Genomic DNA, 25477 nt, shown 5'->3' on the forward strand with positions numbered 1-25477 from the left:
CAGACCCTCTTGCTTGGTCAGTCAATGCAATGTTACTAGACTGGTCGGACTTGGAAGCATATGCCTTTCTTCTGTTCGGCCTAATAAGATAGGTGCTAAACAAAGTGACACTTCACGAAAAAGTTTAACTGACACTTGTCACTCCGTTCTGGCCAAGGAAGGGATGGTTCCCAGATCTCCTCGACTTGCTCGTAGATTTCCCCAGGCTTCTTCCATTAAAGAGATGTCTACTCAAACAACTGCACTTTGCAAGGTTCCTCCAAGGATTATCCGCTCTGGCACTGACAGGATTCAGACTGTCAGGAGTCTCGTCACAGCGAAAGTTTTTTTTAAACGAGGTGCAGAAGCTATCGCGAACTGCAGAAGAGATTCTTCTAACAGACTATACTAGTCTAAATGGGGAGTGTTTCGAAAATGGTGTAAACAAACTAAAGTCTCTTCTTCTGAAACATCTGTGAACAAAATAGCGGATTTCCTTCTATTCTTAAGGGACGTTAAGCGTTTAGCGCCTTTGACTATTAAGGGGTACAGAGTGATGCTGGCTTCAGTTTTTAAACACAGAGGATTAGACCTATCCACGAATAGTGATCTTTCTGATCTAATTAAATTGTTCAAAACTTCCAAATCGTCAAAGGACTCGATAGCATGGAATCTCGATATAGTACTTAAATGGCTTTCGGGTCCTCCTTTTTTTGAGTTGCTACTTTCTCACCAAGAAGACATTATTTTTAGTTGCATTAGCATCAGCTAGATGAGTTAGCGAGCTACACGCGATGGACAAAAGGTGGTATTTTCCTAAAGTGGCGCAGTTTGCTCCGTGGAGCTCAATTTTCTCACGAAAAACGAGAACCCTTCTAATCCTTGGCCACGTAACTTCATTCTCAAGAACCTGACAGACTTGATAGGCCAAGAAGAGGAAGAAAGGCTCTTATGTCCCGTGCGGGCTTTAAGATATTACCTCTGCAGAATGGAGAAAATTAGAGGTCAGTTGAATAATTTGTGGTGCTCTGTTAAAAATCCCTCTCGTCCTCTCTCAAAAAACGCTATCTCCTTTTTTCTTAGAGAATTAATTGTCAAAGCACACTCTCAAGCTAACGACGCAGTGTTTCCTTTACTGAGAGTGAAAGCGCACGAAGTTCGAGCTGTAGTGACTTCCCTCGTTTTCCGACACAACTTGTCGCTATCCGCTATCCTCCAAAGTATCTTTTGGAGGTCTAAATCTGTGTTTGCTACGCCTTACTTGAAAGAAATCGAGACAGTGTTTGAAGATCGGAAGTCTCTTGGTCCACTTCGGTAGCTGGCATGGAGTTGGGGGAAATGCTATAGGGGGTTGCTCCCTCTGTTATCCTGTGTTTCGCATTGTATCAAGGTTGACAAGTTAAAGGGAAGTCGGGGGGGTACAATGTACCTGGAGTACTCACCAGTCATTTTAGTTTTAGTTTTGGTGGGTAAAAGTTTTTATCTCGGTGTAGGTGACAGTTGTGTTTTCATGATGGTTATTTCTGGTCTTAGCCCAGGGCAAGGGCAATATTTTGTTGTATCTTTGTTGAGTCAGCGGTGAACACCATGACTATGAGGATATTCCACTCCATGTACAGGCAGCCATTGGTCACACTCCAAGCCTTCTACTACGTAAGATGAGCACCGACCAGAGGCAGTATTCACTTGCAGTAGCTCTCTTACAAGGTAAGGTACAACAGGCACTAAGAGGGCTTTTGGGTCTTTTTTCAAGAATCATGTTATTTTTGAATTAAGCTTACATCCACAGCCCCCCATCCTTGCAATGGGTAATCAGCTGTATAATTTTTCAGTAAGACTGCAATAAAAATGGAATTTTCATTATAAAATAAAATTTTACTGCATACTTACTGAACAATTATTAATTTAAAGACCTCCCTCCTCCCCACAGGTGTATGGCTAGGCAGAACGAGTTGATGTTACCTGGGCCGTTGGACCTGTAGCTCCCTTGAGTGGAGGGAGATGACATCACCTACATCAGTGATGGCGGCGCCACCGCGGAAGTTTTGAATCTATTGTCCGCCACTCGTAGGGAACCTACAGCTGTATAATTGTTCGGTAAGTATGCAATAAAATTTTATTTCATAATGAAAATTCTATTTCTATCCATTGAAATTGCCACTTAGTAATACTTATGAAAGTGGTAGCAATAACTTAATTCGACAGGTTGATAAAACTCAAGCAATCATGTTTTATAAAAAAAAAAAGTGGAAGAAAGGTTAAGAAATAGATTTAAAAATTAGAAATCATAGTATACTTGGCCAAACAGCAAAATTTTTGGGATTAGTATTTGATACTCATTTGAACTGGAAAGCCCACATAACAGACATGAAATTAAAATGTAAAAGAGCATTAAATCTTATTAAAAAGTATTGAACACTACTTGGGGAGCTGATAGACATACTCTTACTGTACTGTATAAAGCAACAGTGCTGTTTATCATTGATTACGGAAATAAATATGTTCAGGAGACTTTAGAATATCATTAAAGTCACCTTTACATGTTGAATGTGGTTAACTAACTCTATGACCACCTTTCCCAATTAGATCCAGAAGATTGTTTGTTCCGAGTCAGTAAATATAAATACTATATGTACAGCTACCTTCAATAATAAAATTTCCTCCAACTTGGAATATGAATAAAATTAAAATCTGCACACTTGAAATATTCATCAAAAAGTTACATACTCATATATTCAATCGACAACTGGGATTCGTGGGGAATTTGTATTCAGCCCCCTGCAAATAGCTAAAATCTGCTAATACTTGACACCCACACCCCTCTAAAAATACTTGTAACTGCCAATTTAGATAGTTCAAACAACCCTGCTAAAAATGCTTATATGTACCTGAATATTTTAATAGTTTTATCACAAATGCATTTATTCATAAAAATGTGGCAATACGTACAGTAATTAGGTAGTCAATATTTCTTTCTGAAAAGTTCTGCGAACAGGCGAATTTTCTGTAAATAATGTGAATATGTCCCACAAAAAATCTACGAATAGATGAAGCCATGAATCCAAAACCACAAATAGGTGGGCATTCACTGAACCCCTGAACATCACAGACAACATGCGGTAGAACATATAATCCTAAAAGGTCTACATTACACAATATACTACACAGATGGAGGAGTCAGGGTGGCCTGTTTTGCCAGAGATTCCTTCCAGGTCCATGGCCGAAGTTTCTCCCCAACTTTTATTCATTTTGAGATTTGTCGCACATCTTTTTTCTTATGTGTAACAGCCAAGGTTTTTTTAGTTGCAATTAGAGTAGTATTGGATCTGTTACTAATGCAAATGGCAGCAGACCCATCATACATTCTAACTACCATCTGGAAATGATGGGCTGTGTCTGGAACCTTTTGAGGTTTTTCCTTATTCTGTTGCATTTTTAAAAATTTTTTGGAGGGCAGAACACTGTAAGAGTCTAGTTACACTCATTGGGCTGGTAAATCATAACTTTATAATAATAGTTTTGAGGAGGTACAAAAGGCTGTGAACAGTATCCCATCACATTCCCAGCCACTGAAACTGTCTGCTGGGTGTGATGCGGGATTTTTCCAAATCTTTTGACTAGAGTCTGTTGACCACTGCTCTTAGGTTTTTCAAGCACTTTTCTTTTGTGGCCTTCCAAATTAACCAGTCATCTAAATAAGCTATTAGATGTATTACTTCTTTCCTGAGTTCTCGGACAACTACTGTTACCAATTTTGTAAAGATTCTTGGGGCAATGTTTAGCCCAAAAGGCATGACTTTGAACCTGCATGTATTTTTCCCAATCCAGAACCCTAGGAAGGGGTGGAAGGGAACAGCAAAAGGGACATGCCAGTACATATCTTTCAGATCTATGGAAACCATCCAGGTCCCTTTGGGAATGACTGAACATACTTAAACAGGTCAAGCTTTGGTTATTGCCGCCTTAAGGTGCCAAAAGTAGAGTTATGACATCATTAACTGAAACTTGGCTTCATAAATCCATGAGTTTCGGTTAATGGCGTTTTTTGCTTATTAGCACCCCGCTGAGAACGGAACCCGCCGATAACCAGGGGCTGCCTAATGCTGTGTCCTCAAGGAGAAGACTTCCATTCCTTGTGATATCTTTGAAGCTGACCCCCGACCAAACAATTCCTATTGGTATCTCCCTCTTCCTCTACCTTAGCCCTTGATGGGCATTCCAGGTGTTGCTTTTCCTTTTCCTTTATAAGATGGTTTTTTTTGGATCTTCTGCTGAGTAGACTGTTGTCCCTTTTGAGGGAGTTGGCCTTTCTAACCACCTACCTGCTTATGAGGAGAGCTATTTGTGGTGACTGAAGGCTTATATGATTTTTTATCAAAGTGAGCCTTTATTGGATTGGTAAGGGGAAATTTCTGGCTTTTTGTTTCCTGAAATCTTTTTCCAGGAGAGCATACTCTGTACAATTTTTTTGATATACCTGCTCTTAGACTTCAGTCACAATAGAACCCTCAAACAGGTCCCGACAGAAGGCATTACACATTGGGAAGTGACTTGTTTGAGTTTTCCAATACGTACCTCCACAAACGCTTTTATGCACCAATCTAAAAAGTCATTGAGTGTTTCCCATAATGTTCTCTTACGACTTTTAGCCACAGCAGCAAAAATTGTCCTGGATTCTTCTGGAAGCTTTTTATGGCAACTTCTAGCAAGGAGGAAGTGGTTAAGATACTAAGGAAGTGGGTCTCAGCATGAAACTTTGATGCTGAAGTATCTTCTGATATCCTTCTCATTGGGGTACCAAATTGCCGAGTTGCAATATCTAAGGGGAGTTTTTTCGTATCAAAAGGATGTTGAATCATTGCCCATTTTTCGGTGGAGAGTTTTAAAACTGGGATAACCGAAGCAAATGGTTCCCACTTTCTAGTTATTACATAATTTTGAAAGTGTGCTTTCACATGGTTTATTATTTTTATACATTCAACTTCCCTGGCAGATATATACTTAGCTATAGACTCCGTCGTCCCCGACAGAAATTCGAATTTCGCGGCACACGCTACAGGTAGGTCAGGTGATCTACCGCCACTGCCGCTGGGTGGCAGAACTAGGAACCATCCCATTTTCTAAGACAGATTTGCTCTGTCGAGGGTAGCCATAACATTGTTGTTGTTACCTCCTGACTTGGATTTCGTTTTTCATCGCCGTTGATCTTCTGGACTGTCTTTTTGGTGACGTATTTGGATCTGTGGTATGACATACGCTTTTGTGGAACGTTTTTTGGATTTTGGCTTTGGATTTTGCTCAAAAATGTCTGATTCTAGCTGCAAAGTTAGAAGATGTATGAATGAGGGTTGTTTGGTGAGGCTACCGAAAGTGTCGTTAGATCCTCACAAGGTATGCAAGAAGTGTAGGGGATATGAATGCACGAGAAATAACACGTGTGATGAATGTGTGAATATGCATGAGGAAGGACTGGAAGAAAGAAACTAAAAGTTACCTACTTAAGGAAACTAGAGAGAGATAGGGTTAGAAAGGCTGTCTCTAGAAGTATGAGTAGATCACGCTCTAACGAGCAGTTAGTATAACTAACCTAACAAGTAATTGCTCCTCACATGCAGTATCAACCTCTCCCGTAGCAGATGTTGCAAGTTCGCTGCGGAGATTGCAATCTGAAGACCGCATTAAGAAGGATGGAGCTTGAAATGCAAGCTCTTAAAGGTAAGAATGTGGAAAGTGACATAAGTGTCCCCAGTGTAGTGGAGGGTGCGTCTGATTGGCTCTGTCTCGCTCCCAGACCTAGACCTCTTCCAAGCTCCCAGGCTCAGAGGAGAAGGAATGTCGACAGTCGTACGGAGGTTACGGAGAATCCCCACCGGTCAGGCGTCCCCTCGGCAGAATCTGTAGCGTCCCAGACTGCCAAGGATCGCCATTGGAAAGGCATCCTGAAAGAGCGCTTTTCGTCATCCGATTCGTCTCCTCGAAGAAGTGGATGGACTTCCGACGAACTGTCGCGTCCGATCAAGAGGAGTTGGAAAGCTCCGACAATGGACTCGAGCCCGGAATGTTTTCCGGACGATTCTCCCTACGAGAGGAAAAGAGCCAAAAGGACAATATCTCGATCTCCTACACCTTCCAGAGCGCATTCTCCTATTCATGACAAAGAGAAGGAAGAAACCGCGATGGACATCCTACTTAAAATGCAGGAGCAGATTTCCTCTTTAGTAGGAGTATTGAGAAAAGACCTCCCGAGGAAAAAGGACGATTTTCTTCCGGTTAAGAGATCTCGTCCGAAGGGCGTTCCGGACTCCAGACTTATCTCCTCTACTCCTCGTACGAGTAGAGAGAGGAATAAAGAAAGAAGGATGAAAACTCATAGAATTGAGACGCAACATACGGACAATGATGAACAGTGTCCGAGTCGGACAGAACCACCCAGGCGCTCTGCGCCAGAATTGGACTATTCGGACGGGAAAAAGTGTCCTACGCGGACGGCGCCAACCAGACACCATTCGCCAGAAGCGGACAGCCCGGACAGGCAGATATGTCCTATGCGGACAACTATGTTCAAGCGATTCGTGCCTACCGCGGACAGCTGTGGCAAGGCGGACAGCCTGGATAGGACAAAACGTCGTGCGCAGGCAACTCCGTCCGGGCGCCAGGAGCCAGAAGCGGACAAGACGGACAGGCAGAAGTGTCGTACTGGAATGACACCAGCCAAGCGCCAAGTTCCATATGTGGACAGCTCGGACAGACGACACAGTCCAAGACGGACAGATACGTCCAAGCGCATTGAAAGATTTTCTTCAAAAGAACAATACGGAGAAATCAACCAGGAAGCGTCTCTTTATGATTTGGACCAGGAACGGGTTTCTCTGGACAGAGACGAAAGACGTCGCACAGGCGGCCGTCGTCCTGTTCACGATATGTCCGTTTCTGGTGAAAATCTGCTGCAAGCACAGCTGTCTCCTGAGAAGAATGCATTCTTGTCATTCTTGTCAGGAGGGCTTAGATGATGATCGGGTTTTTTCTCAGGATCGGCATTCTCCCGACAGGGACACAAGATGTCGCACAGGCGGCCGTCGACCTTGTCGGGAGGGAGTTGATCCTGTGAAGAGTCCTTCACCTTGCGAGAAGAGACGTTCTCCCTTGGCTAATAAGGATTCTCCGGTGGAACTTGCATTAGAAGATGTCTCTGACACCGAAGATCAAAAAGCGGCGGGACTATCAGACTACAAAGCGTTGGCTGCGCTTTTACTCCAAGAATTTGGAGATTCATTGAGTCCTGCCGCTCCTCCTTCTCCTCGGTCCGCTGGTTTCACGAGCGCGAAAACCGCAAAGTCGTCCTCCTTCTTGAAGATGCGGCCGACAATTTCCATGAAGAAGGCTTTGAAGTCTTTTGGAAATTGGCTTAACTCCAAGAAAGAGGCGGGAAAGACTGTCTTTACCTGCCCTCCCTCCAGACTTTCTGGGAGGAGGGGTATCTGGTATGAGACAGGCGAAGCAATGGGACTCGCCCTCCCAGCTACTGCAGAGGCAGATTTCTCAACGCTGATGGACGCGTCAAGGAGACACTCTCTTTCTTCAGCCAAGACAACTTGGGGAATGTCTGAAATGGACCATCTCCTCAAGGGATTGTTCCATGTCTTGGAAGTTTTCAACTTTCTGGACTGGTCCCTTGGGGTGATGGCCAAGAGGACACAAGACAATGAACAACTGAGCCCCGATATCCTTAATAGTATTTTGACTTGTATGGATAAAGCAGTGCAAGATGGATCAGGAGAAGTGGCCTCCCTTTTCGGGGCGGGAATACTTAAGAAGAGAACTGTATTCAGTTCTTTTCTTACGAAAGCTGTCTCTCCGGCAGAAGAGAGGAGCAGAAAGAAGAGGTAGGGCTTCTGCCTTTAGACCTACCAAGAAAAGCAAATGAACCTCAATTCCTCCAAACACCAGTAGGCGCCAGACTACTGAATTTTGCAGAAGAATGGACGTCGAGAGGGGCGGACAACTGGTCCCTCTCAATTGTGAGGAGAGGATATCTCATCCCCCTCAGGGACAGACCTCCCTTGACGTCTATTCCGAGAGAACTGTCGGCGAAGTACGCGGACCCTGTCAAGAGGAAGATCCTTCTGCAATTAGTAGAACAAATGTTGGACAAGGAGGCCATAGAATTAGTACCGGATCCACACTCTCAGGGCTTTTACAATCGACTGTTCCTAGTTCCGAAAGCCTCGGGCAGGGTGGAGACCTGTCCTGGATGTGAGCGCACTGAACGATTCGTAGAGAAACAGAAGTTCTCTATGGAAACATCCAAATCGGTGCTAGCGGCCCTGCGTCCAGGAGATTGGATGGCCTCCTTGGATCTACAAGACGCATATTTTCACGTCCCTCTTCATCCGTCATCGAGGAAATATCTACGATTCATGATGCAGGGAAGGGTCTTTCAATTCAGGGCCATGTGCTTCGGCCTGTCTACGGCTCCTCAAGTGTTCACCAACCTGATGAGGAACGTAGCACGGTGGCTTCATCTGGAGGGGGTGAACATATCCCTCTATCTGGAACGACTGGCTAATAAGGGCCAAGTCAAAAGAACAATGTTTGGAGGACGTAGACAGACGTTGAATCTCGTTCGCTCACTCGGACTGCTCGTGAACCTCGAGAAGTCTCAGATGGCCGTCCCCAGCCAAGACCATTGTCTATCTTGGGATTCAGATGGATTCTCAGGGTTTTCGAGCATTTCCATCGCAAGACAGAATTGCTCGAGGCTTGGAGAAAGTATCAAACTTCTTAGGGAAACAACGAAGCTTAGCGAGGGAATGGTTAAGTCTTCTGGGCACCCTTTCGTCGCTGGAGCAGTTCGTTTCCCTAGGGAGGCTCAATCTGAGACCTCTGCAATTTTACCTGCAAAGAATGTGGGACAGAAAGAAAGGGGATCTTTCGGATCAGTTTCCCATTCTTCAAGAAATAAAACTTAGACCTGAGGTGGTGGTTTAACCAACCCCGCTTCAGAAGAACGAAGGCATATCCCTTGCGATTCGGAACCCTCTCCTAGTGTTGTTTTCCGACGCCTCGGAAACGGATGGGGAGCAACTCTAGGAAAGAAGGAAGTGTCAGGAACCTGGACAGGAGAACAGGTGTGCTGGCATATAAATGTAAAAGAACTTATGGCAGTTCATCTAGCCTTGAAGTACTTCGAGTCGGAGGTCAGAGGCGTGGTAGTCCAGGTAAATTCGGACAATACCACGGCTCTAGCTTACATCTGAAAACAGGGGGGGACTCACTCGCTTACACTATACAAGATAGCGAAAGACCTCTTGATATGGGCAGAGGAACGAGGCACTGTATTGCTGACAAGGTTTGTACAAGGACAAAAAATGTCAGAGCAGACAGGACTCAGCAGGAAGAACCAGGTCCTTCCAACAGAGTGGACCCTACACTCCGAAGTCCTGCCGAAAGCTCTGGTCTCTCTGGGGGAAGCCTCAGATAGACCTGTTCGCCACGTTTCTCTCCAGAACGGATAGGAAAACTTTTTTTGCTCCATTGTAGAAGATCCAAGAGCAATAGCGATAGATGCTTTTCTCATGGACTGGTCGGGCATAGATCCTACGCTTTTGCCCCGTTCAAGATTCTGGGGGAAGTGTTAAGAAAGTTCCGTTCCTCGGAGGCGACGAAACTGACTCTAATCGCCCATATTGGCCCGCTCGAGATTGGTTCACAGAGGTACTGGAATGGACGGTGGACTTCCCCAGATCTCTTCCCATGAGGACAGATCTGCTCAAACAACCCACTTCGAGAGATATCACGGAAACATCCACGCTCTCTCCCTGACTGCCTTTCGACTATCGAAAGACTTGTCAGAGCGAGAGGCTTTTCGCGAAAAGCTGCAAGCGCAATTGCCAGAGCCCGCAGGTCCTCTACTCTGCGGGTCTATCAATCGAAGTGGGAAGTCTTCCGTAGATGGTGTAGGTCGAAGAAGCTGTCCTCTTCCGATACCTCTGTGACCGAAATTGCTGATTTCCTTATCTTCCTTAGAGAGGAATCACGTTTAGCTGTTTCTACCATAAAAGGTTATAGAAGTATGCTCTCGGCTGTATTTAGAAACAGGGGCCTTAACATAGAAGACAATAAGGATCTCCATGATTTGATAAGATCCTTTGGTACTACAAAGTCTAAATCCTTTATCACTCCAAGTTGGAACCTAGATGTGGTCCTCCAGTTTCTCTCTTCGGATACTTTCGAACCACCTGATAGCATCCTTTAGAGACCTCTTGAGGAAGTGCATTTTTCTCTTGACCCTCGCGACGGCCGCCAAGAGGGTCAGTGAGATACATGCATTAGACTCTCGGGTAGGTTTTAGAGGAGATTCTGCTGTTGTCTCTTTCCAACTTTGTTTTTTTGGCCAAGAATGAGAATCCTTCTAAGCCTTGGCCAGAAGTTTTGAAATCAAGGGCCTCTCTCCCCTTGTGGGTAGAGAAACAGAAAGGTCTCTCTGTCCGGTCAGAGCACTGAAGTTTTATCTGAAGAGAAAGAGTCAACTTCAAGGTTGTAATCAGAGCCTATGGTGCGCGGTAAGGAACCCGAAGAGGCAAATGTCGAAGAACGCATTAGCATTCTTCGTAAGAAATGTGATAACGAGGCTCACATGAAATGCCAAGAGGAAAACATTTAAGCTGCTTAGGGTTAGAGCACACAAAGTCCGTGCAATTGCAACTTCCCTAGCCTTTAATAGAAATATGTCAATGAAAGACATATTAGCAGCAACATATTGGAGATGCAACTCGGTATTTGCCTCCCACTACTTAAAAGACGTCAGAGTGACTTATGAAAAGTGTTTTTCTCTTGGACCTTATGTATCAGCGGATACCGTGCTGGGACAGGGAGCTGGTACTGATCCTTAAATAATATTGTTTTTAACTAAAAGATTGTTTGGTTTTGAGTTTTTTATGGTCGTTTGAAAGGATGTTGGGGGGGATAACTCCTTTCAATCGTAGTACTAACCCCGGTATTAGGATCAGGTGATCGGGATCGGTGTTATGCTCCTTAATGATGCCATATGGCAAGGTGTTTTGTCATGTAAGTGGATAGGACCCCATTGACAAAGATCCTTAGGTTCTGTCGAGTAAGTGGATAAGACCCCATCGACAGACCATCAAGAATTCTTAGCATGAGGTCACTACCTCGCTAGGCTCTTGAGGCGATGTAAGCTCCTAGGAAGTAGCCATGAAGTCTTTCGCCGACACAGGTAGGAACCAAGGTTTCTTATATTTTTGTTACCTACAACGTATGTTGTTCCCTGTCTATTCAGTAATTAGCTGTCTCTTACCCTCCGCCAAAGGTGCCAATCAGCTAAGTATATATCTGCCAGGGAAGTTGAATGTATAAAAATGATATTGTCATGATACAATAAAGTTTTATACATACTTACCTGGCAGATATATACATACTATTAAATGGCCCACCCAGCCTCCCCTCAGGAGACAGGTGGAAGAGCAAATCTGTCTTAGAAAATGGGATGGTTCCTAGTTCTGCCACCCAGCGGCAGTGGCGGTAGATCACCTGACCTACCTGTAGCGTGTGCCGCGAAATTCGAATTTCTGTCGGGGACGACGGAGTCTATAGCTAAGTATATATCTGCCAGGTAAGTATGTATAAAACTTTATTGTATCATGACAATATTTTAAATGTGAAGGTGCAGAAGGCTGGTGGTACATAATTAGCAACCTAAGTTTTATTCATAATATAAGTATAGATTCATTTCCCATTCACCTGGTAAAGAGTGTTGTCTACAGCTTTCAATTATATATATTCCCAGGTAAGAGAATAGTTTCCTTTTGAGGTTTCTCCATGTCTGGCGAAGATGGTATCAGCCGCCGTTCTGTATTAGGAAATGCTGCCCTGTCTCTAAACTCAACATGTATAACCTCTTATCATGGTCTTTCTCTCATTGATGAGATAACATCTGGAGAGAAAATTCACATTGAGGCATCTAGCCAAGGATTATCAGTATCAGAGTAAGATTTTGGAGTCTCCTTTATGTTTTGATCAAGACTCTTAATCCAAACTGGCCACTTTGCTGCTTCCAGTTGGGATTGTACCCTTAGCTCTTGTTTGGGCAGATTTGGTTTCCAATCTCCCTATTCTGTTGCAAGATGCAAGGCATTTACATTTTGGTTTTTACATCACTGACTTGATTTCTTTAATTTGTTGTCCAGAATTGTGCAGTATGTCCATTATTTGTTGCCATATGTCCATTATCCGTTGCCGTCATTGACAGGGGCATCTTTGATGTTATTCATCATTTCCTTACGGAACTGATCAAATACCGCAAACTGTGTATCCCGTTTGGGGGAGCTTGCATAACCTGACTGAGTATCTACAGCTGAGTTGCAGCTGCCTGTTCTCCAGGGGAACAGAGGTCCTGGGTGAATTACTAAAACCCTCTGAAACTGTTGTCATTTCCATTGGGTTTAGGTGGATCCTTTTTGGGGGAAGGATCCTTATCAGCTTCTGAAAGCTCCATGGGGGATTGACTTATTTTTATAATGTTTCCCACATGGCTACTTGAAGATTGTGTACCTTATCCTTCTGGGTTCAGCAAGGTTCTTTCAGTATCAATATCTACCTCATAATCCTTAAGAAGCAATTCCCCTCCAAGTGAGGATTCCTCTATTTCCTCCACAGGATGAACTGGGGAGTAGTGGGGACTGATGTTACTTGGTTTTTAGCCTAAATATGGATTTTCAGAGAAGGAGTTAAGTATATGCTACTGGAGTACAGTATGTATACCTTTTTTACTTATGCACTTGTTAGTAATTCATCATTGGGTCTGCAGGGTTTTGGCACAGTAATCCTACCCCTCTTTCTGCTGAAGGGGGCACCCTCCAAAGAGACCTCAGCTATCTTCATGACGAGGATCTTGTACCTGAGTGACATTTCTCCTAAGGTGGCAGTAATGGCCAATGGATTAAATTCACTGGGTAAACAAACACTTTTGTAAAAAATATTTTGTTACTAAGTACCTTTAAAGGGTTGGCTGATTTCCACTTTGCCTACCTCCTTTTCAAATGCGGGAATTGGCTATTATAATGGAGAGGTAAGGTTTATTTAAAACCTATAAATACTGTATTTAAAATTTATTTTTTAAATACTTACCTCTCCATTATATAAATTGCCATCCCTTCTTTCCCACATTGAAAGTAGACAGAAGTAGGTTGAGTGGCTCTGAGTGTTTGTACCTATCGGTTCCCTGGTGGGGGTTGGGGAATGGATGGATAGAAAATGATGGGTACGTATTCCAAGAAAACTGTGTGTTCTCGTGTTTTTATTCAATTTGTCAAATTACTGCTGTTGCTGTAGTCAAATCAATATAATAGAGAGGTAAGTATTTAAAAAATAGATCTTAAATTAAGTTTTTATATTTTTTGTAGATGGATTTTCAGGGTATAATTTCAGACTTCATCTTTTATCTTGAATGTGTTGCAGGCACATCTTACACTAGCAGTAGCTGAAAAGCATCTTGAAGCTGAAGGACGTCGATTAGTTGTTATCACACAAAATATTGATGAACTTCATCGCAAGGCTGGGTCTGAAAAAATAATTGAACTTCATGGGTCATTGTTCCGCACACAGTGCACCAAGTGTGGTGAGGTCAAGGCAAACACAGACAGTCCTATTTGTGAAGCACTTGCAGGAAAAGGGTTAGTAAAAATATTTCTCACAAACATTGGGTGATATTTATAAAATCTTTATAATTACAGTTTATGACCAAGTTTTTTCGAGCATTGTATGTACACTCATACCCTGAACTTGAACAAGGTTAGGTTCCAGGCCCCCTCGCGCGAGGGTGACTTCGCGTAAGTTTGGCACGGACTCTAAAAATGCTAATAAATACTTAATTCTAGAGTTTGAACAATAAATATGACCCTAATCATGCACCTTAAGTAGGTATTAAGCTAAGTTTTAAATGAAATTAAAGTTACTGTAATTTCATTTAAAAGTTAGCTTAGTACATTACCCTTAAATGGTTGGTAAAAATACAGGAGAGTGTGAAGATTACATACATACTATTTCTCTCATCTTTTCCCCTTCTGACCAATCTATTTTTAGAAGTCTTCTTAACCTCATTTTTAAGAACTTCATTATTCTATCTCTTTCTCATTGTTGTGAAATTCCTTTTTATGTATGCAACTTACCAAGTAGTTACATAGCTATAGTTTCTAAACTGTCGGCAGCTAGAATTTGTGAAATTCGTGGTAGTGCTAGTTTGTTTTGTCAGGTGATACCCCCTGCCCACTATCAGGGGAGTGAGGAACCAACACCGTACGAAAATCAGTTGTTTCTGCCGGCTGGTACTGTTAACACAGTTTCAGTAGTCACTCATTGTTGGAGTTATTTGGTGAAGTACTCTTATAATATTGGTAGCTTTTGTTTTTGGTGATTTAGCTATTTAGGAGTTCAAATAGTTTTTAAAAATTTTCTACCAAAACTAACTAGTTTTGAATTGGTCTACAAAATGTCAGACACTAGTATATCTAGGATTAGGTATTGCAGTAAAGGTGGCAGTACTAGGATCGCTGAAGCTTGTAATAATCCACATTCAGTTTGGACAGGTTGCAGGGGACAGACTTGTATGCCAGATCAAACATGGGGAATGTCTTAATTGGGATCAAAGAAATTTTTTTTTTTTTTTTTTTTTTTTAATTTTTTTTTTTTTTTTTTTTTGAACCTTCCCCACCACCTCAGTCCTAGTCCTAATCTTGGCTCTCTCACACCCGTACCCAATGCTGTGACCATTTAGAGGCAAGAGTAGATCAGAAATTTTCGATCATCCTTTAAGCAGATGGAGAAGTTAGGAGTGTCCGTTAAAACCCTAATGGACAAGGTAAGTGGTGAAGTGAGTGCAAGTGCAAGTGTTGTGGAGGAGGTGGCTGTTCGGCCCACTGATTCTTCTAGGCAAATGTCCCTGTCAAACTCCCCAGAACCTGGGGGGAGGCATACTGGTAGCCCATGGGAGGTCAGTGGGGTCTGCCCACGAGCAGTCGTCCCCCTCAGGCGATTCTGTTGACAAATCCCAGATCACAACAGAGCTTCATTGGAAAGGCGTCTCTAAGAGTATCGCTTTCATCTAATGCTTCTAGCTCCGGGGAGTCCTCTCTCAGGCGCCAGTGGTGATTCCATGACGAGTCCTGTCCATTGAAAAGGAGGGCTCGTAAGTTGTCTCCCTCTCCAGTCCCATATAAAAAGGCTAGCCCTTTACGGAAGGAACAGCCTTCTTGTAGTTTTTGGGACTCTCCAGAGAGATTCTCTCAGGATACAGCAGGAGAGGGATGTCATAGTGAGAGGATCCCATCCTCTAAGTCTTAAGTCGTCATCTAGAAGGTCTTCCTTTAGCAGACTTTCGGAGGTTAAGAGTACGGGGAAGAGTAAACTTCCAGAGATGTCATCGGCACCTGTCTACACCTCTAATGCTGAAGGATAGGTAAGGCTCCCACCAGTCTCTCCTGTAATTCATGAGACTCCTGGGCTACAGGTTCAGCGTTCGGAGTATGAGCGCCCATCGGCTCAGAAGTTTTCTACGGCTCTGGAACAGACTAATTCAAGAGAAGTCGCGGGCAGGAAAGAACCCACCAACTCCCGAGCGCCCATTGGCACCATAGTTTGCCCGCACACCAGAGCAGCCATTGGTGGCCGAAACTTCCGCAGCGGCACTAGAGCAACCTTTGGCTCCCGAGCGTCCATTGGCGCCCAGGAATACAGTTGCGTCCATTAGCGCCCGAGCGTCCACTAGCACCCGAGCATCTGCTAGCACCCGAGCGTCCAAGAGCGCCCGAGCATCCAAGAGCGCCCAAGCGTCCACTAGCGCCCAAGCTTCCATTGGCACCAAGCATCCACAGATATACATGCAACCAGGTGCACAGATGGACCAGTATGAAGCTCTCAGACAGTCTATGTCATCAATTTCAGCTTCGGCCTTACCGACAGGATCTCAAGTGATGGCTGCCCCCGATCCTTCTTTTTCAGCCATCCAGAACAAGTTAGACAGCATTTTGGGCTTTATTCAGTCAGCGGTGCACCCAGTTCAACCTATAGAGAACTTATCACCTATTTCTTCAGCCGAAAAAGAAGAGAAAGAAGAGGAGGAAAAAGAGTCTTCTCTCACTGCATACTAAGCCTTGCTGTTTTACTTTGTTGAAAATTTTTTGGATTCGTTCTCGCCAGTGACTCTCACATCGCAAGTGTCTTCTTACATGAGAGACAACCAGGAAGACTCCAGGAAATTACCCAAACTAGTACAGTGATCCCTCGTTTATTGCAGTTGATGGGGACCAGAACTCCCCGCGATAGATGAAAATCCGCGAAGTAGGATTGGCTCCCCTAGGAATTTCCGTACAGGTATTCTCCTACTTACGATGGGGTTAGGTTCCGAAAAACCCATCGTAAGTTGAGAAAATCGTATCTCGGATATAGCCTAGCCTACACTAAGTTAATCAGTACCATACAGGCTAGGCTATATACACATATATGGAAGATTAGCCTACACTACACAGTATACCTATACATATATGGTATAGTAATTATTAATATCAGCTAATTCGGGTGTTTCAATGCAGATTGACTTATAATAATTAAGTATAAAAAGAAATTTAATAATAAGAACAAGGATCAGACTGTAGCGTAAAGGGTACTCACCAAGATTCGGTCCGTTGTCGGCATACGTGATCGGTGTCAGGCTGTTCATGGCTACTATAACTAAAGATCGGAAGAGGAGGATGATGATAAAGCAGCAGGATCATCAATTCGCTCTTCCTCAGATAGAATTTCTTCTTCTGTTAGTTCAGGTGTCTTGAGGAAACAACTGTTCCGAGACGTACAGGATCGAGTCTCAAGTGAGGGGGTAGGGCTGGGGGAAGCTGAATGCACTGGAGTCTTTCTCTTGAAGAAAAAATCCATTGTAGGTTGCACAGTGCGTTTTTTTCGTTCTTCATAAATTAATCGGTAACATGCAACACTGTCTTGATGAGCCCTCTGAACTTTGGCAAACCGTTCCTCGTCCCCATCCATTTCACTTAAAAGTTTCAGTCCTTGATCAAATAAAGCAAACGCCTCTGCCAGTTTTTAGTCGTAAACGTTCGCTCCGGCTCTTTTATTTCTTCTTCCTCTTCTGGTTTTTTTTTCTCTTCTGCAAGTGCAATTAAATCCTCTGCCGTTAGCTCTACATCTTGCACATCTATAAGTTCTTGGATATCTTCCTCGTCAATTTCTAAATCTAAACTTTTCCCAAGTATCAAGATCTTTTTATTGATTTCCACTTCTTCATTCTGATCAAAACCTTTAAACGAGTTCACATACACTTTCAGCAGATTTTTCCAGACCCCATTCATACACTCTTTCTTTACCTCCTTCCACGCCCTTCCAATGTTCATAATGGAGTTAAGAACACTAAATTCTTTCCAGAAAGTTCTGAGATCTTTCTCCTCGTTATCCGTAGCCTGAACAGCCTGCGCAAACGTGTTCCGAAGATAATACGCCTTGAACGTAGCCACAGCACCCTGACCCATGGGTGTATGAGAGAAGTTGTGTTGGTGGCAGAAACACAACTTTTACATTCTCGTTAATATCTCCGATGTGCTGAGGGTGGCCAGGAGCATTGTCGAGAATCAGAAGAATTTTTAAGGGGATGTTATTTTTCTTACAATGATCTTTCACTTCCGGAATGAAGCAATGAACGAACCAGTCCTCGAACAATATTGCAGTCATCCAAGCTTTTTTATTATGCTTGTTGATGCTTTTTAAAGCCCTTGGATTTTCTGAGTGATAAATCATAAAGGGCTTAAGTTTATACCCTGCCACATTTCCCCCAAGCAGAAGAGTCAATCGATCCTTGTATGCCTTAAACCCGGGCATCGCCGTTGCTTCTTTGTGGATGTAGGACCGTTGTGGCATACGTTTCCAATAAAGTCCGGTTTCGTCAACATTAAAGATTTGCTCTGGCAAGTAGCCTTCATTAACGATGATCTCGTGTAAAACATCCTTAAATTTAGCGGCTCCGTCGGCATCAGCGCTTGCTGCTTCACCGCTAATTTTCACACTGAAAATTATGGCGGTTCTTGAAACGACGAAACCATCCAGCACTTGCTGCAAAACTTTTGTTGTAGTTATCATCATAATTCTTCTTCAGTTCTTCAAAAAGCATGCGTGCCTTTGTCTGAATGGTTAAGAGGGTGAGCGGCATACGCTTTTGTATTTGATCCTCCATCCACGTGACCAGTAACTGCTCCATTTCTTCCAAAGCCCCTATCCTCTTCTTTGATATAACCGTTGAATGAACTGAAGCAGATGCCTTTACAGCATCCATTACGCGTTTCTTGTCCTTGAGGATGGTGGATACCGTCGATTGCGATAAACGTTCGTCACGTGCGATAACCATGACTGCCTTTCCCGCTTCACGCTGGTTTATTATCTTCAGTTTCTGCTCCAAAGTGATAGATTGCCTCTTCTTTTTTGCACTACCAGCAGGACACCTATTTGGTTGTTTGTCAGACATAGTTTTTTTGTTTTAATTTACGGTACTTGAAAAAAAAACTCAAAAATCACAAACGAACACTGACCTAATCCTACTTGGTTCAAAACGAGCGCAAGTGAGGTCGAACTCATTGCCGCTGTACCTACGCCAGCCTCTCGCTCTCGGGCCAACATATCGTACAGCGTAGTACGCTGCTGCCAGCGCTCGCTGTGTGCGAAATTAAAAAATATGACAATTTGTCCAAAATTGCATTTTTCCTAACTATACAAACCTGAGGTCCTTTTACACATAGTCCCACCTCATGCCACCCCTCACTCTGCAGTTTTTGCTTGGGCCAAAAGCAAAAGTGATTTGTTTACCTCCCAGTCGCGCAGTTAACTACCGAACCCCTTGTTCGAAAGCTTACGACCTATCCAGCTGCCGCTAGTACCTTCCTATTGTAAAAGGACCTCAGGTTTGTATAGTTAGGAAAAATGCAATTTTGGACAAATTGTCATTTGTTCCGACACGGCATACAAACCTTCGGTCCTTTTACAATAGGAAGACTCACTTCTTGGTGGGAGGAATCTGAGTCTTTTGTGAACAGACTGGTGTTCGCCCAACCTTGGAATGCCTCCCTGGTCGTAAGAGCGAGGGAGGGATCCAAGCCTCTGTCCGATTGATCGGGGTGTGCACCGCAGGATCAATGGTCAGACCTCTGGACCAAGTACTAAGAGAGAGGCAAGCGTATCTCTTCGTACCAGCAAACAAGAACAAGTTCCTATTTGCAAGAGGCAACATAAAGTTATGGTTTGTCTCTTGTTGGCATCCACTTCCCCCCCCTTGTAGGAGGAAGTGGTGGATATTCGCTCCCATCCCTAGTGAAAGGGATAGGATGGGGCTCTGTCGAGTAGCTCACCTGATCTCGTCCTTATCCAGCAGGTGATGACCGTATCCCTCTACCCACAAAGGCTAGAGGGGGGAGAAAAAGATAGGAAGAGAAGCCAGTCACTCTCTCATTCACTTATCTATTCTTACAGTCACACCAGGACTCGATGCTGTTCAGCCTGCTAGGGTCTGGGCTAGCTACACAACGTGTTGAGCAGCCACCACGGGTCCCAAGGAAAACGATCCAAGGACCTGTGGGCAATATCCAAAAGGTAGAAGGAGGTGCCAGTGGTCTGGTTGTACCAGACCCCTGCCTTCAGTACCTGCGCCATGGAGAAGTTCTTGTGTAACTCGAGGGAGTGTACTTCTAGGTCATCTTGGTGCTGACGAAGAGTCTTCAACACTCAGCCTGGGATGTCGAGTTTCTTCAGAAAGCGCGGTCGCACTTTCACAGGACAAAGCAGCATCTCCTTCGCATCAAAGGCGGTGAAGTCCATTAGGGAGGGGATTGTGAAGGACTCTAACCGATCGTCAGGAACCGAAGGGTTCAGAGTCTTCGCTACGAATTCGGTACGAAATCGAGCGTCACGAATCCCCATCCCCTGGATGCTTGACTTCGCAGGAAAAGTCATGCAATTACCTCAGAGGAAAAGAAGGGAATGGTCGTATGACCTATCCCTCTTCTCGACTTCGGTGATGTCCTGTACCCATATGGTCTATCCGTCTGACAGCGAAGTTTTGTTCTTCTCGGTAGTGGATAGGACACCGACACTCAATGGTGGGTGTCGATGGTATGGGTACTGTGACAAGCCGTTAGGACGAAGAAAAGACTGTTATGGAACAACCGAACTAAGTCCACAGCGAAGTTCGTAACAGACTTGGGCGCTCTGACAGCTGCCGACTGACTGCGTTCGGTAGGAGGCAAGTTGTCCAAGCACCCGAGCAAGTCACGTGACCTTCGCCTTAAAAGGGTTATGCCAAGAGACTAAACAAATAATTTGTTCGTCACCGATGCCAGAAGGCAAGGTGATGACTCTCTTAAGGCATGTGCCCAACAGGCGAAAGTCAATTGCCTTCTAGAGACCGAGGTCCCTGATGGCAAGATATCTCATAGTATAGTTGATTCTCGGCTAAGGAGAAACAACATTATGTGTCGTTGAAGACGAAGGTGTACAGAAAATGCAACCTACGTCTTCACAGCTGAACCGAGAGAAGGATTCTCAAGATTCTGAACCTGTGCTACAAAGACTGAGAACGCTAACCGCTATTCATTGCTGTCCGGTGAGGATCGTAGTTGCAATAAAAGCAGAGCGCTTTTCAGTAATGAAGATAGGGAAATACTGCCTGAAGAACTGCTTCTCATGGGCTGAACATTTGGAAGTAGAGCTGTCAGGTCGGAGAGTAGGCGATGTCTTCTGACATATCTGTTAATTCGGGGCGAGCAATGAATAATTGCACACCTACGAATACGAGATATTTTGAAGACAAACTCAGATGTCTGCAAAAATCATTCGCATTATCGCGGTGCGATGCAGCGGGTGACTAGTACAGACTTCTGTTACCGTGCGGTAAACAGAAAGATGAAAGAGTCCAAGAGATATATCTGTTGAAAATTCTCGCAATGTCGAAGGCGATGAAATCGAGCGTCACAGCAGTAGATGGTCCTTCATTATTGCGAGAATCCCCGTTAATCAGACACCTAAGTCCATGATTGTTGGGCAGAGATACAGTTCGGTAGTCAATCAAACCAGGGGAGAGAGAGACGTAACCGACCGTGCATCTCGGAGACCTAGCTGATACTGAGCCGCTATCAGGCAGTTCAATATGCAGTAGCTCTCGGTGACTCGTCATCCTGAGTTGCCAGGTAATCCATTATTCCACGAAGGAATGCGTCGCTAGAAACCATCGAGCATAAAGAATACGCTCGAGCAATTATATTTAACCGAAACGGATTTCGGTAAATACAAAAGCTGATTTGGTGTTGTCATGACAATACCAAGTATCTAAAATCGAAACTGATAACTGCTGGGAGGTTGCAGGCAACCCCGAGTTGCAGTTCAATTAAGATACAATTCGTCTCGGTCACAAACCGTAGTGTTAACTACGGTATGCGCCTACCCCCCGGACAATTCAACTGTTAAAAGAATCATGTCCGCGAGGGTAATATACGTAGTATATTTGTAGGTTCTGTACACGACCTCCATCCTAAATTCTTTTCCTCTCGAGGAATGAGAATAAGGATTGGAGATCGACCGCCTTCGTTCTCTAGTCAAGAGAGTGAAGGAGAAGTCTTTCCCAAAGGAAAGCTTCAATGGTGAACAGAATACCGAAGACGATAGTTCAAGCCAAACTGGAAGTTCCCGTCCGTTCTTCTCTATTCCAGGTTAATCGCCTACGTGAGATACTCTTCTTTCAGCAGCAGTCTTCTTCCAAATGCTAGAAATTACAGGAATTCGAGCATAAGCGAGGTTCCCGATTATCGTGTAACAATTATCGGGGATTCTCGCTCACTTTGGACCGTGGTCTCGCCTAAGTGTTTGGAGATCGTAAAAAACTCGAACATCTGAGTGCGCTAGAAATTCCGATAGAATTCTAAGCACTCTGCGAAAACCCCCCACCGAATTCGTCAAACGATATCGGCTGGTGGTCCTCTCGATTCCCGTAGAAATCGAGAAAGGGGCAGGATCCCTCCTCAATGACCGGGGCTTACGTCAGGTAGGACCCGAAGGTCCCCCCGGTAGCGCAGCCCCTACGTGGGATCTTACAGAGAAATCTCTGTAGGATCCCTCCCCTTTCCCTCGTAGCCGTAAGGAGAGAGGGAATGGGGGAGGAATTGGATACTGGCTCGCCTTCCCAGCGGAACTAGCAGTTGGAGAAGAAAAGGAGCAGCCATCGCCTTACGGCGATGGCCTCTCAGAGCCTGGGAAAACGTATCGTCAGGAGAAAACGTTTCCCGAGGAGGGTTACGAACTCATACTGTAGGTAAGGGTCTGCCGCCACTGTGAACGTCGTCTGGGTGGGGCTGATCGACACCTGACAGGAGAGAGCCGATACCGTCCTCCGACTCATTCCAGTCCTCGTCGAGGTCGAAACCTCAGGAGGACCGAAGGGTATTCAAATACGGTGTCCGAAGACACGTAGAAAACGCCTCTGTCGCAGTAGAGGAGGTGAAGTAGCTTGTTCGACCGGCCAGAACTGAGAGAGCCTTCTTGTCCGGAGACGAGAGACTACCTGGTTCAACACAGTCGGCAAGCTCCGATCGCGGCAGACCCACCGTCGATTTGGGTTCCCTCTCGGGCCCCAAAACGACTCGAGCCGAGACGTGGCTCTGCTGGTGGGAGCGGCGATCCTTCCCCGAGGTCGTTGTGCTGACGAATCAGCGCCATAACCTCGGCAAAGTTCCTCTGGATCTCGGAAGTCACAGCATCTTGCAGAGTGGGACCGTTAAGCCCTTCGAACAAGAGCATATTCCGAGAACCTTCCTCCTAAGAAGGGGGAACAGCGACAGCCCTCTCGGGTCTTCTCCATCCACTTGCGCATACGTCCTGGCCGGTCCAAGAACCGTGCCTGGCACGTAGGGAGGGCGTCTGGTGGGATCATGAGGGGCGCACCCCTCACGATCACTCCTCAATACCTCGCTCCTCCCGGTGTAACCCGAGGAGGTTGAAGGTACGGGAGAGGCGCAGACCTGACGCGCCCGTCCTCCGCTCGCTGGCAGAACCAGCAGGACTTGGAGGGCTGCAGGCGATCGTCAACCCGCGGTGGCGATCGAGCTGCAGGCCTGGTCGAACCGTCTCGCTGTGGAGAACGGCTGGACTGAGCAAAGCGGCCCCGATCTCTAGTGTCAGAAGCTGCTGGTGCTGGTTGCCGTACCCGATCGCTCTCTGTGAGAGCGACGGTCAGGCGACCTGCAGGCTCCACTGTGACGGTGAGACCGGTGCTTGTCCTCATGGCACGTCACGTCGCTGGTCCAGCCGTGGCTGGCACCGGCGAAACGGGTGGAAGGACCTCTTCCCAGCCTCAGCCCGTGGCCGGTCGTGGACCGTCACGTTCCCGGGTAGCCAGCTGGTCGCCGCGAGAGCCGAGACGGACCCTGATGCAGTGGCAGAACCACTGACACCAGGCGAGGAAGTACCGGTGTTAGCCGGTACTTTCCTCTGTCCCCCGTAGTCTTCTTCCTTGCGGAAGAAGAGACGGGCCCCGCTCCCGAAGGAGCAGGAGGACCAGCGGAAGGAACCCTCCCGTCCCACCGAGGTGAGACGGGTCCCGAGAAGCTCCCGAGGGAGACTTCTTAGGAGGGAGGAGGCAACCTTCTTCTTCCTCGGCTGTGAAGCCTTAGAAGTCGAAGGGGAAGAGGCGGCAGCCGACGACGATGAAGAAGATGAAGACGACGACGACGACACCTTCCTCCTCTTCTTCGTCAGCTTCCTTAGGACAGACGTAAGATCTGCCATCCAGGGCGGAGCCGGGGCTGCTGTAGCCGAAGCCACAGGGCCCGGACGCACCTGTACAGACAGACCATAGTCTGGGGTAGTACCACCACGAACAGGGACGACGTCCAGCAGTATGGGCATCTCAGGAACAGCAGGCACAGCCAGCACAGCATCGGTAGGGACAGCCAGCGCAGCAACGGCAGGGACAGCCAGCGCAGCAACGGCAGGGACAGCCAGCGCAGCAACTGCATGGACAGTCAGCCCAGAATCGGCAGGTACGGCAGGCAGCACCGGAAACACAGGAAGTGGAGCAGCAGCCAGCAACATCCTGGTACCGGCGGCAGGTCCAGGGGCGAGCTCTAGGGCAGCGGAAGTGTGGTCGCGGCAGCGCGGCAACCACGAGAGGGCGGCGGCACGCCCCCTCTCGGTACGGCGAACGGCACTTCACAGCGGCTGTAGGCAAGACTGTTACCACGTGAGGCGAGTACACCGGTGAGGAGGGACGTCGTCACCTGGAGCGTGGTCACCACTCCATGGGTGACCGCAGTAGGCCCAGACATAGAACCGCAGCCCCTGGACACTAGCACGCCCTGCAAATGGAAGGACGCCCATACCTCACCAAGGTCCACCCTCGTGGCAGTAGCACCTGCGGAAATAACAGTAGTAGCGATTAGTGGGGGGGAGGGAATCCCCTCGCGGGCGGGGGTGAGCCCTCTCCGAACGAGTGGAAGACCCCGAATACAATTGTACATCGGGCACCGAGCGCCCTCCCCCGCGCTCGACGGATCGGGCGAGGAGAAGAACGCAGATAACCTCCCCCCCCCAAGGGGAAGGGCCATCTGTGGGAGCTGAGCGGGGGGGGGGGGGGGGTGGGGGGGGGGGGGGGGGGGGGGGTCGCTCGTTCCCACCCGCACAGCACCCATGTACCCAACAATAATAATAAGAGCCCAAGAGCAATCGTGCCCTCGGCCCGAATGCAAGGGCATAAGGATCAATTCCCTGACTGAGCGGAACTTGAACCAAATAAATATTGATGCAATCAATAATAAAAGGAATAAAATGAAAAAGAATCTTGCATTACGATTCACTTCACAATGAATAAGGGCTCGGATTGAGCGCATTTGCTGCCTCGGTACCGAGCGCAAGGGTAAAAGGATCCATTCCCGATTATGAATGGAAACCTTGATCCATAATGAATTGATGCAATCAAAATATATATGAAAATGAAAAAGAATACTGCGCTTGCGATTTCACTTCATACAAATAAAAACTTCATTCAAATAAAAAGGGGAAGGATCAATTCCCGGGAAATAGCGGAAACATTGATCCAAGTAAACAATGCCATCTCAATAAATTATGAAAATGAAAAGAACTGCACTTGCGATTTCACTTCATTCAAATAAAAGGGGAAAGGATCAATTTCCGGGTAAGCTCGGAAACTGATCCAAAATGAGTATTGCTACAATCAAAATAATATATGAAAATGAAAAAGAATACTGTACTTGCGATTCCACTTCCATACAGAATAAGTTTTCGTGCCGAGCGCATTCGCTCGGCAACGAGCATACAGGTCAAAAAAAAAAAATATAAATGAAAAGAGCACTTACTTACGATTTTCATCTACACATTTCCAACCCCAAAATATACGCTCGGAGCGAGCGCTCTCCCCCCTTCGGCACTG

The 25477-nt window shown here is 45.8% G+C and overlaps 1 protein-coding gene across 1 annotated transcript in view; it reads left to right on the top strand.

Annotated features, from left to right (window-relative positions):
• Positions 1–25477, top strand: part of LOC135219104 (NAD-dependent protein deacylase-like) — a 182262-nt gene that overhangs the window by 56068 nt on the left and 100717 nt on the right. The window contains exon 3 of the mRNA XM_064255546.1: positions 13456–13670. Coding sequence (XP_064111616.1) covers positions 13456–13670 — 215 coding nt within the window. The remainder of the gene's footprint in view (positions 1–13455; positions 13671–25477) is intronic.

The sequence above is a fragment of the Macrobrachium nipponense genome, chromosome 1 (assembly GCF_015104395.2).
Source record: "Macrobrachium nipponense isolate FS-2020 chromosome 1, ASM1510439v2, whole genome shotgun sequence".
Taxonomy (NCBI): domain Eukaryota; kingdom Metazoa; phylum Arthropoda; class Malacostraca; order Decapoda; family Palaemonidae; genus Macrobrachium; species Macrobrachium nipponense.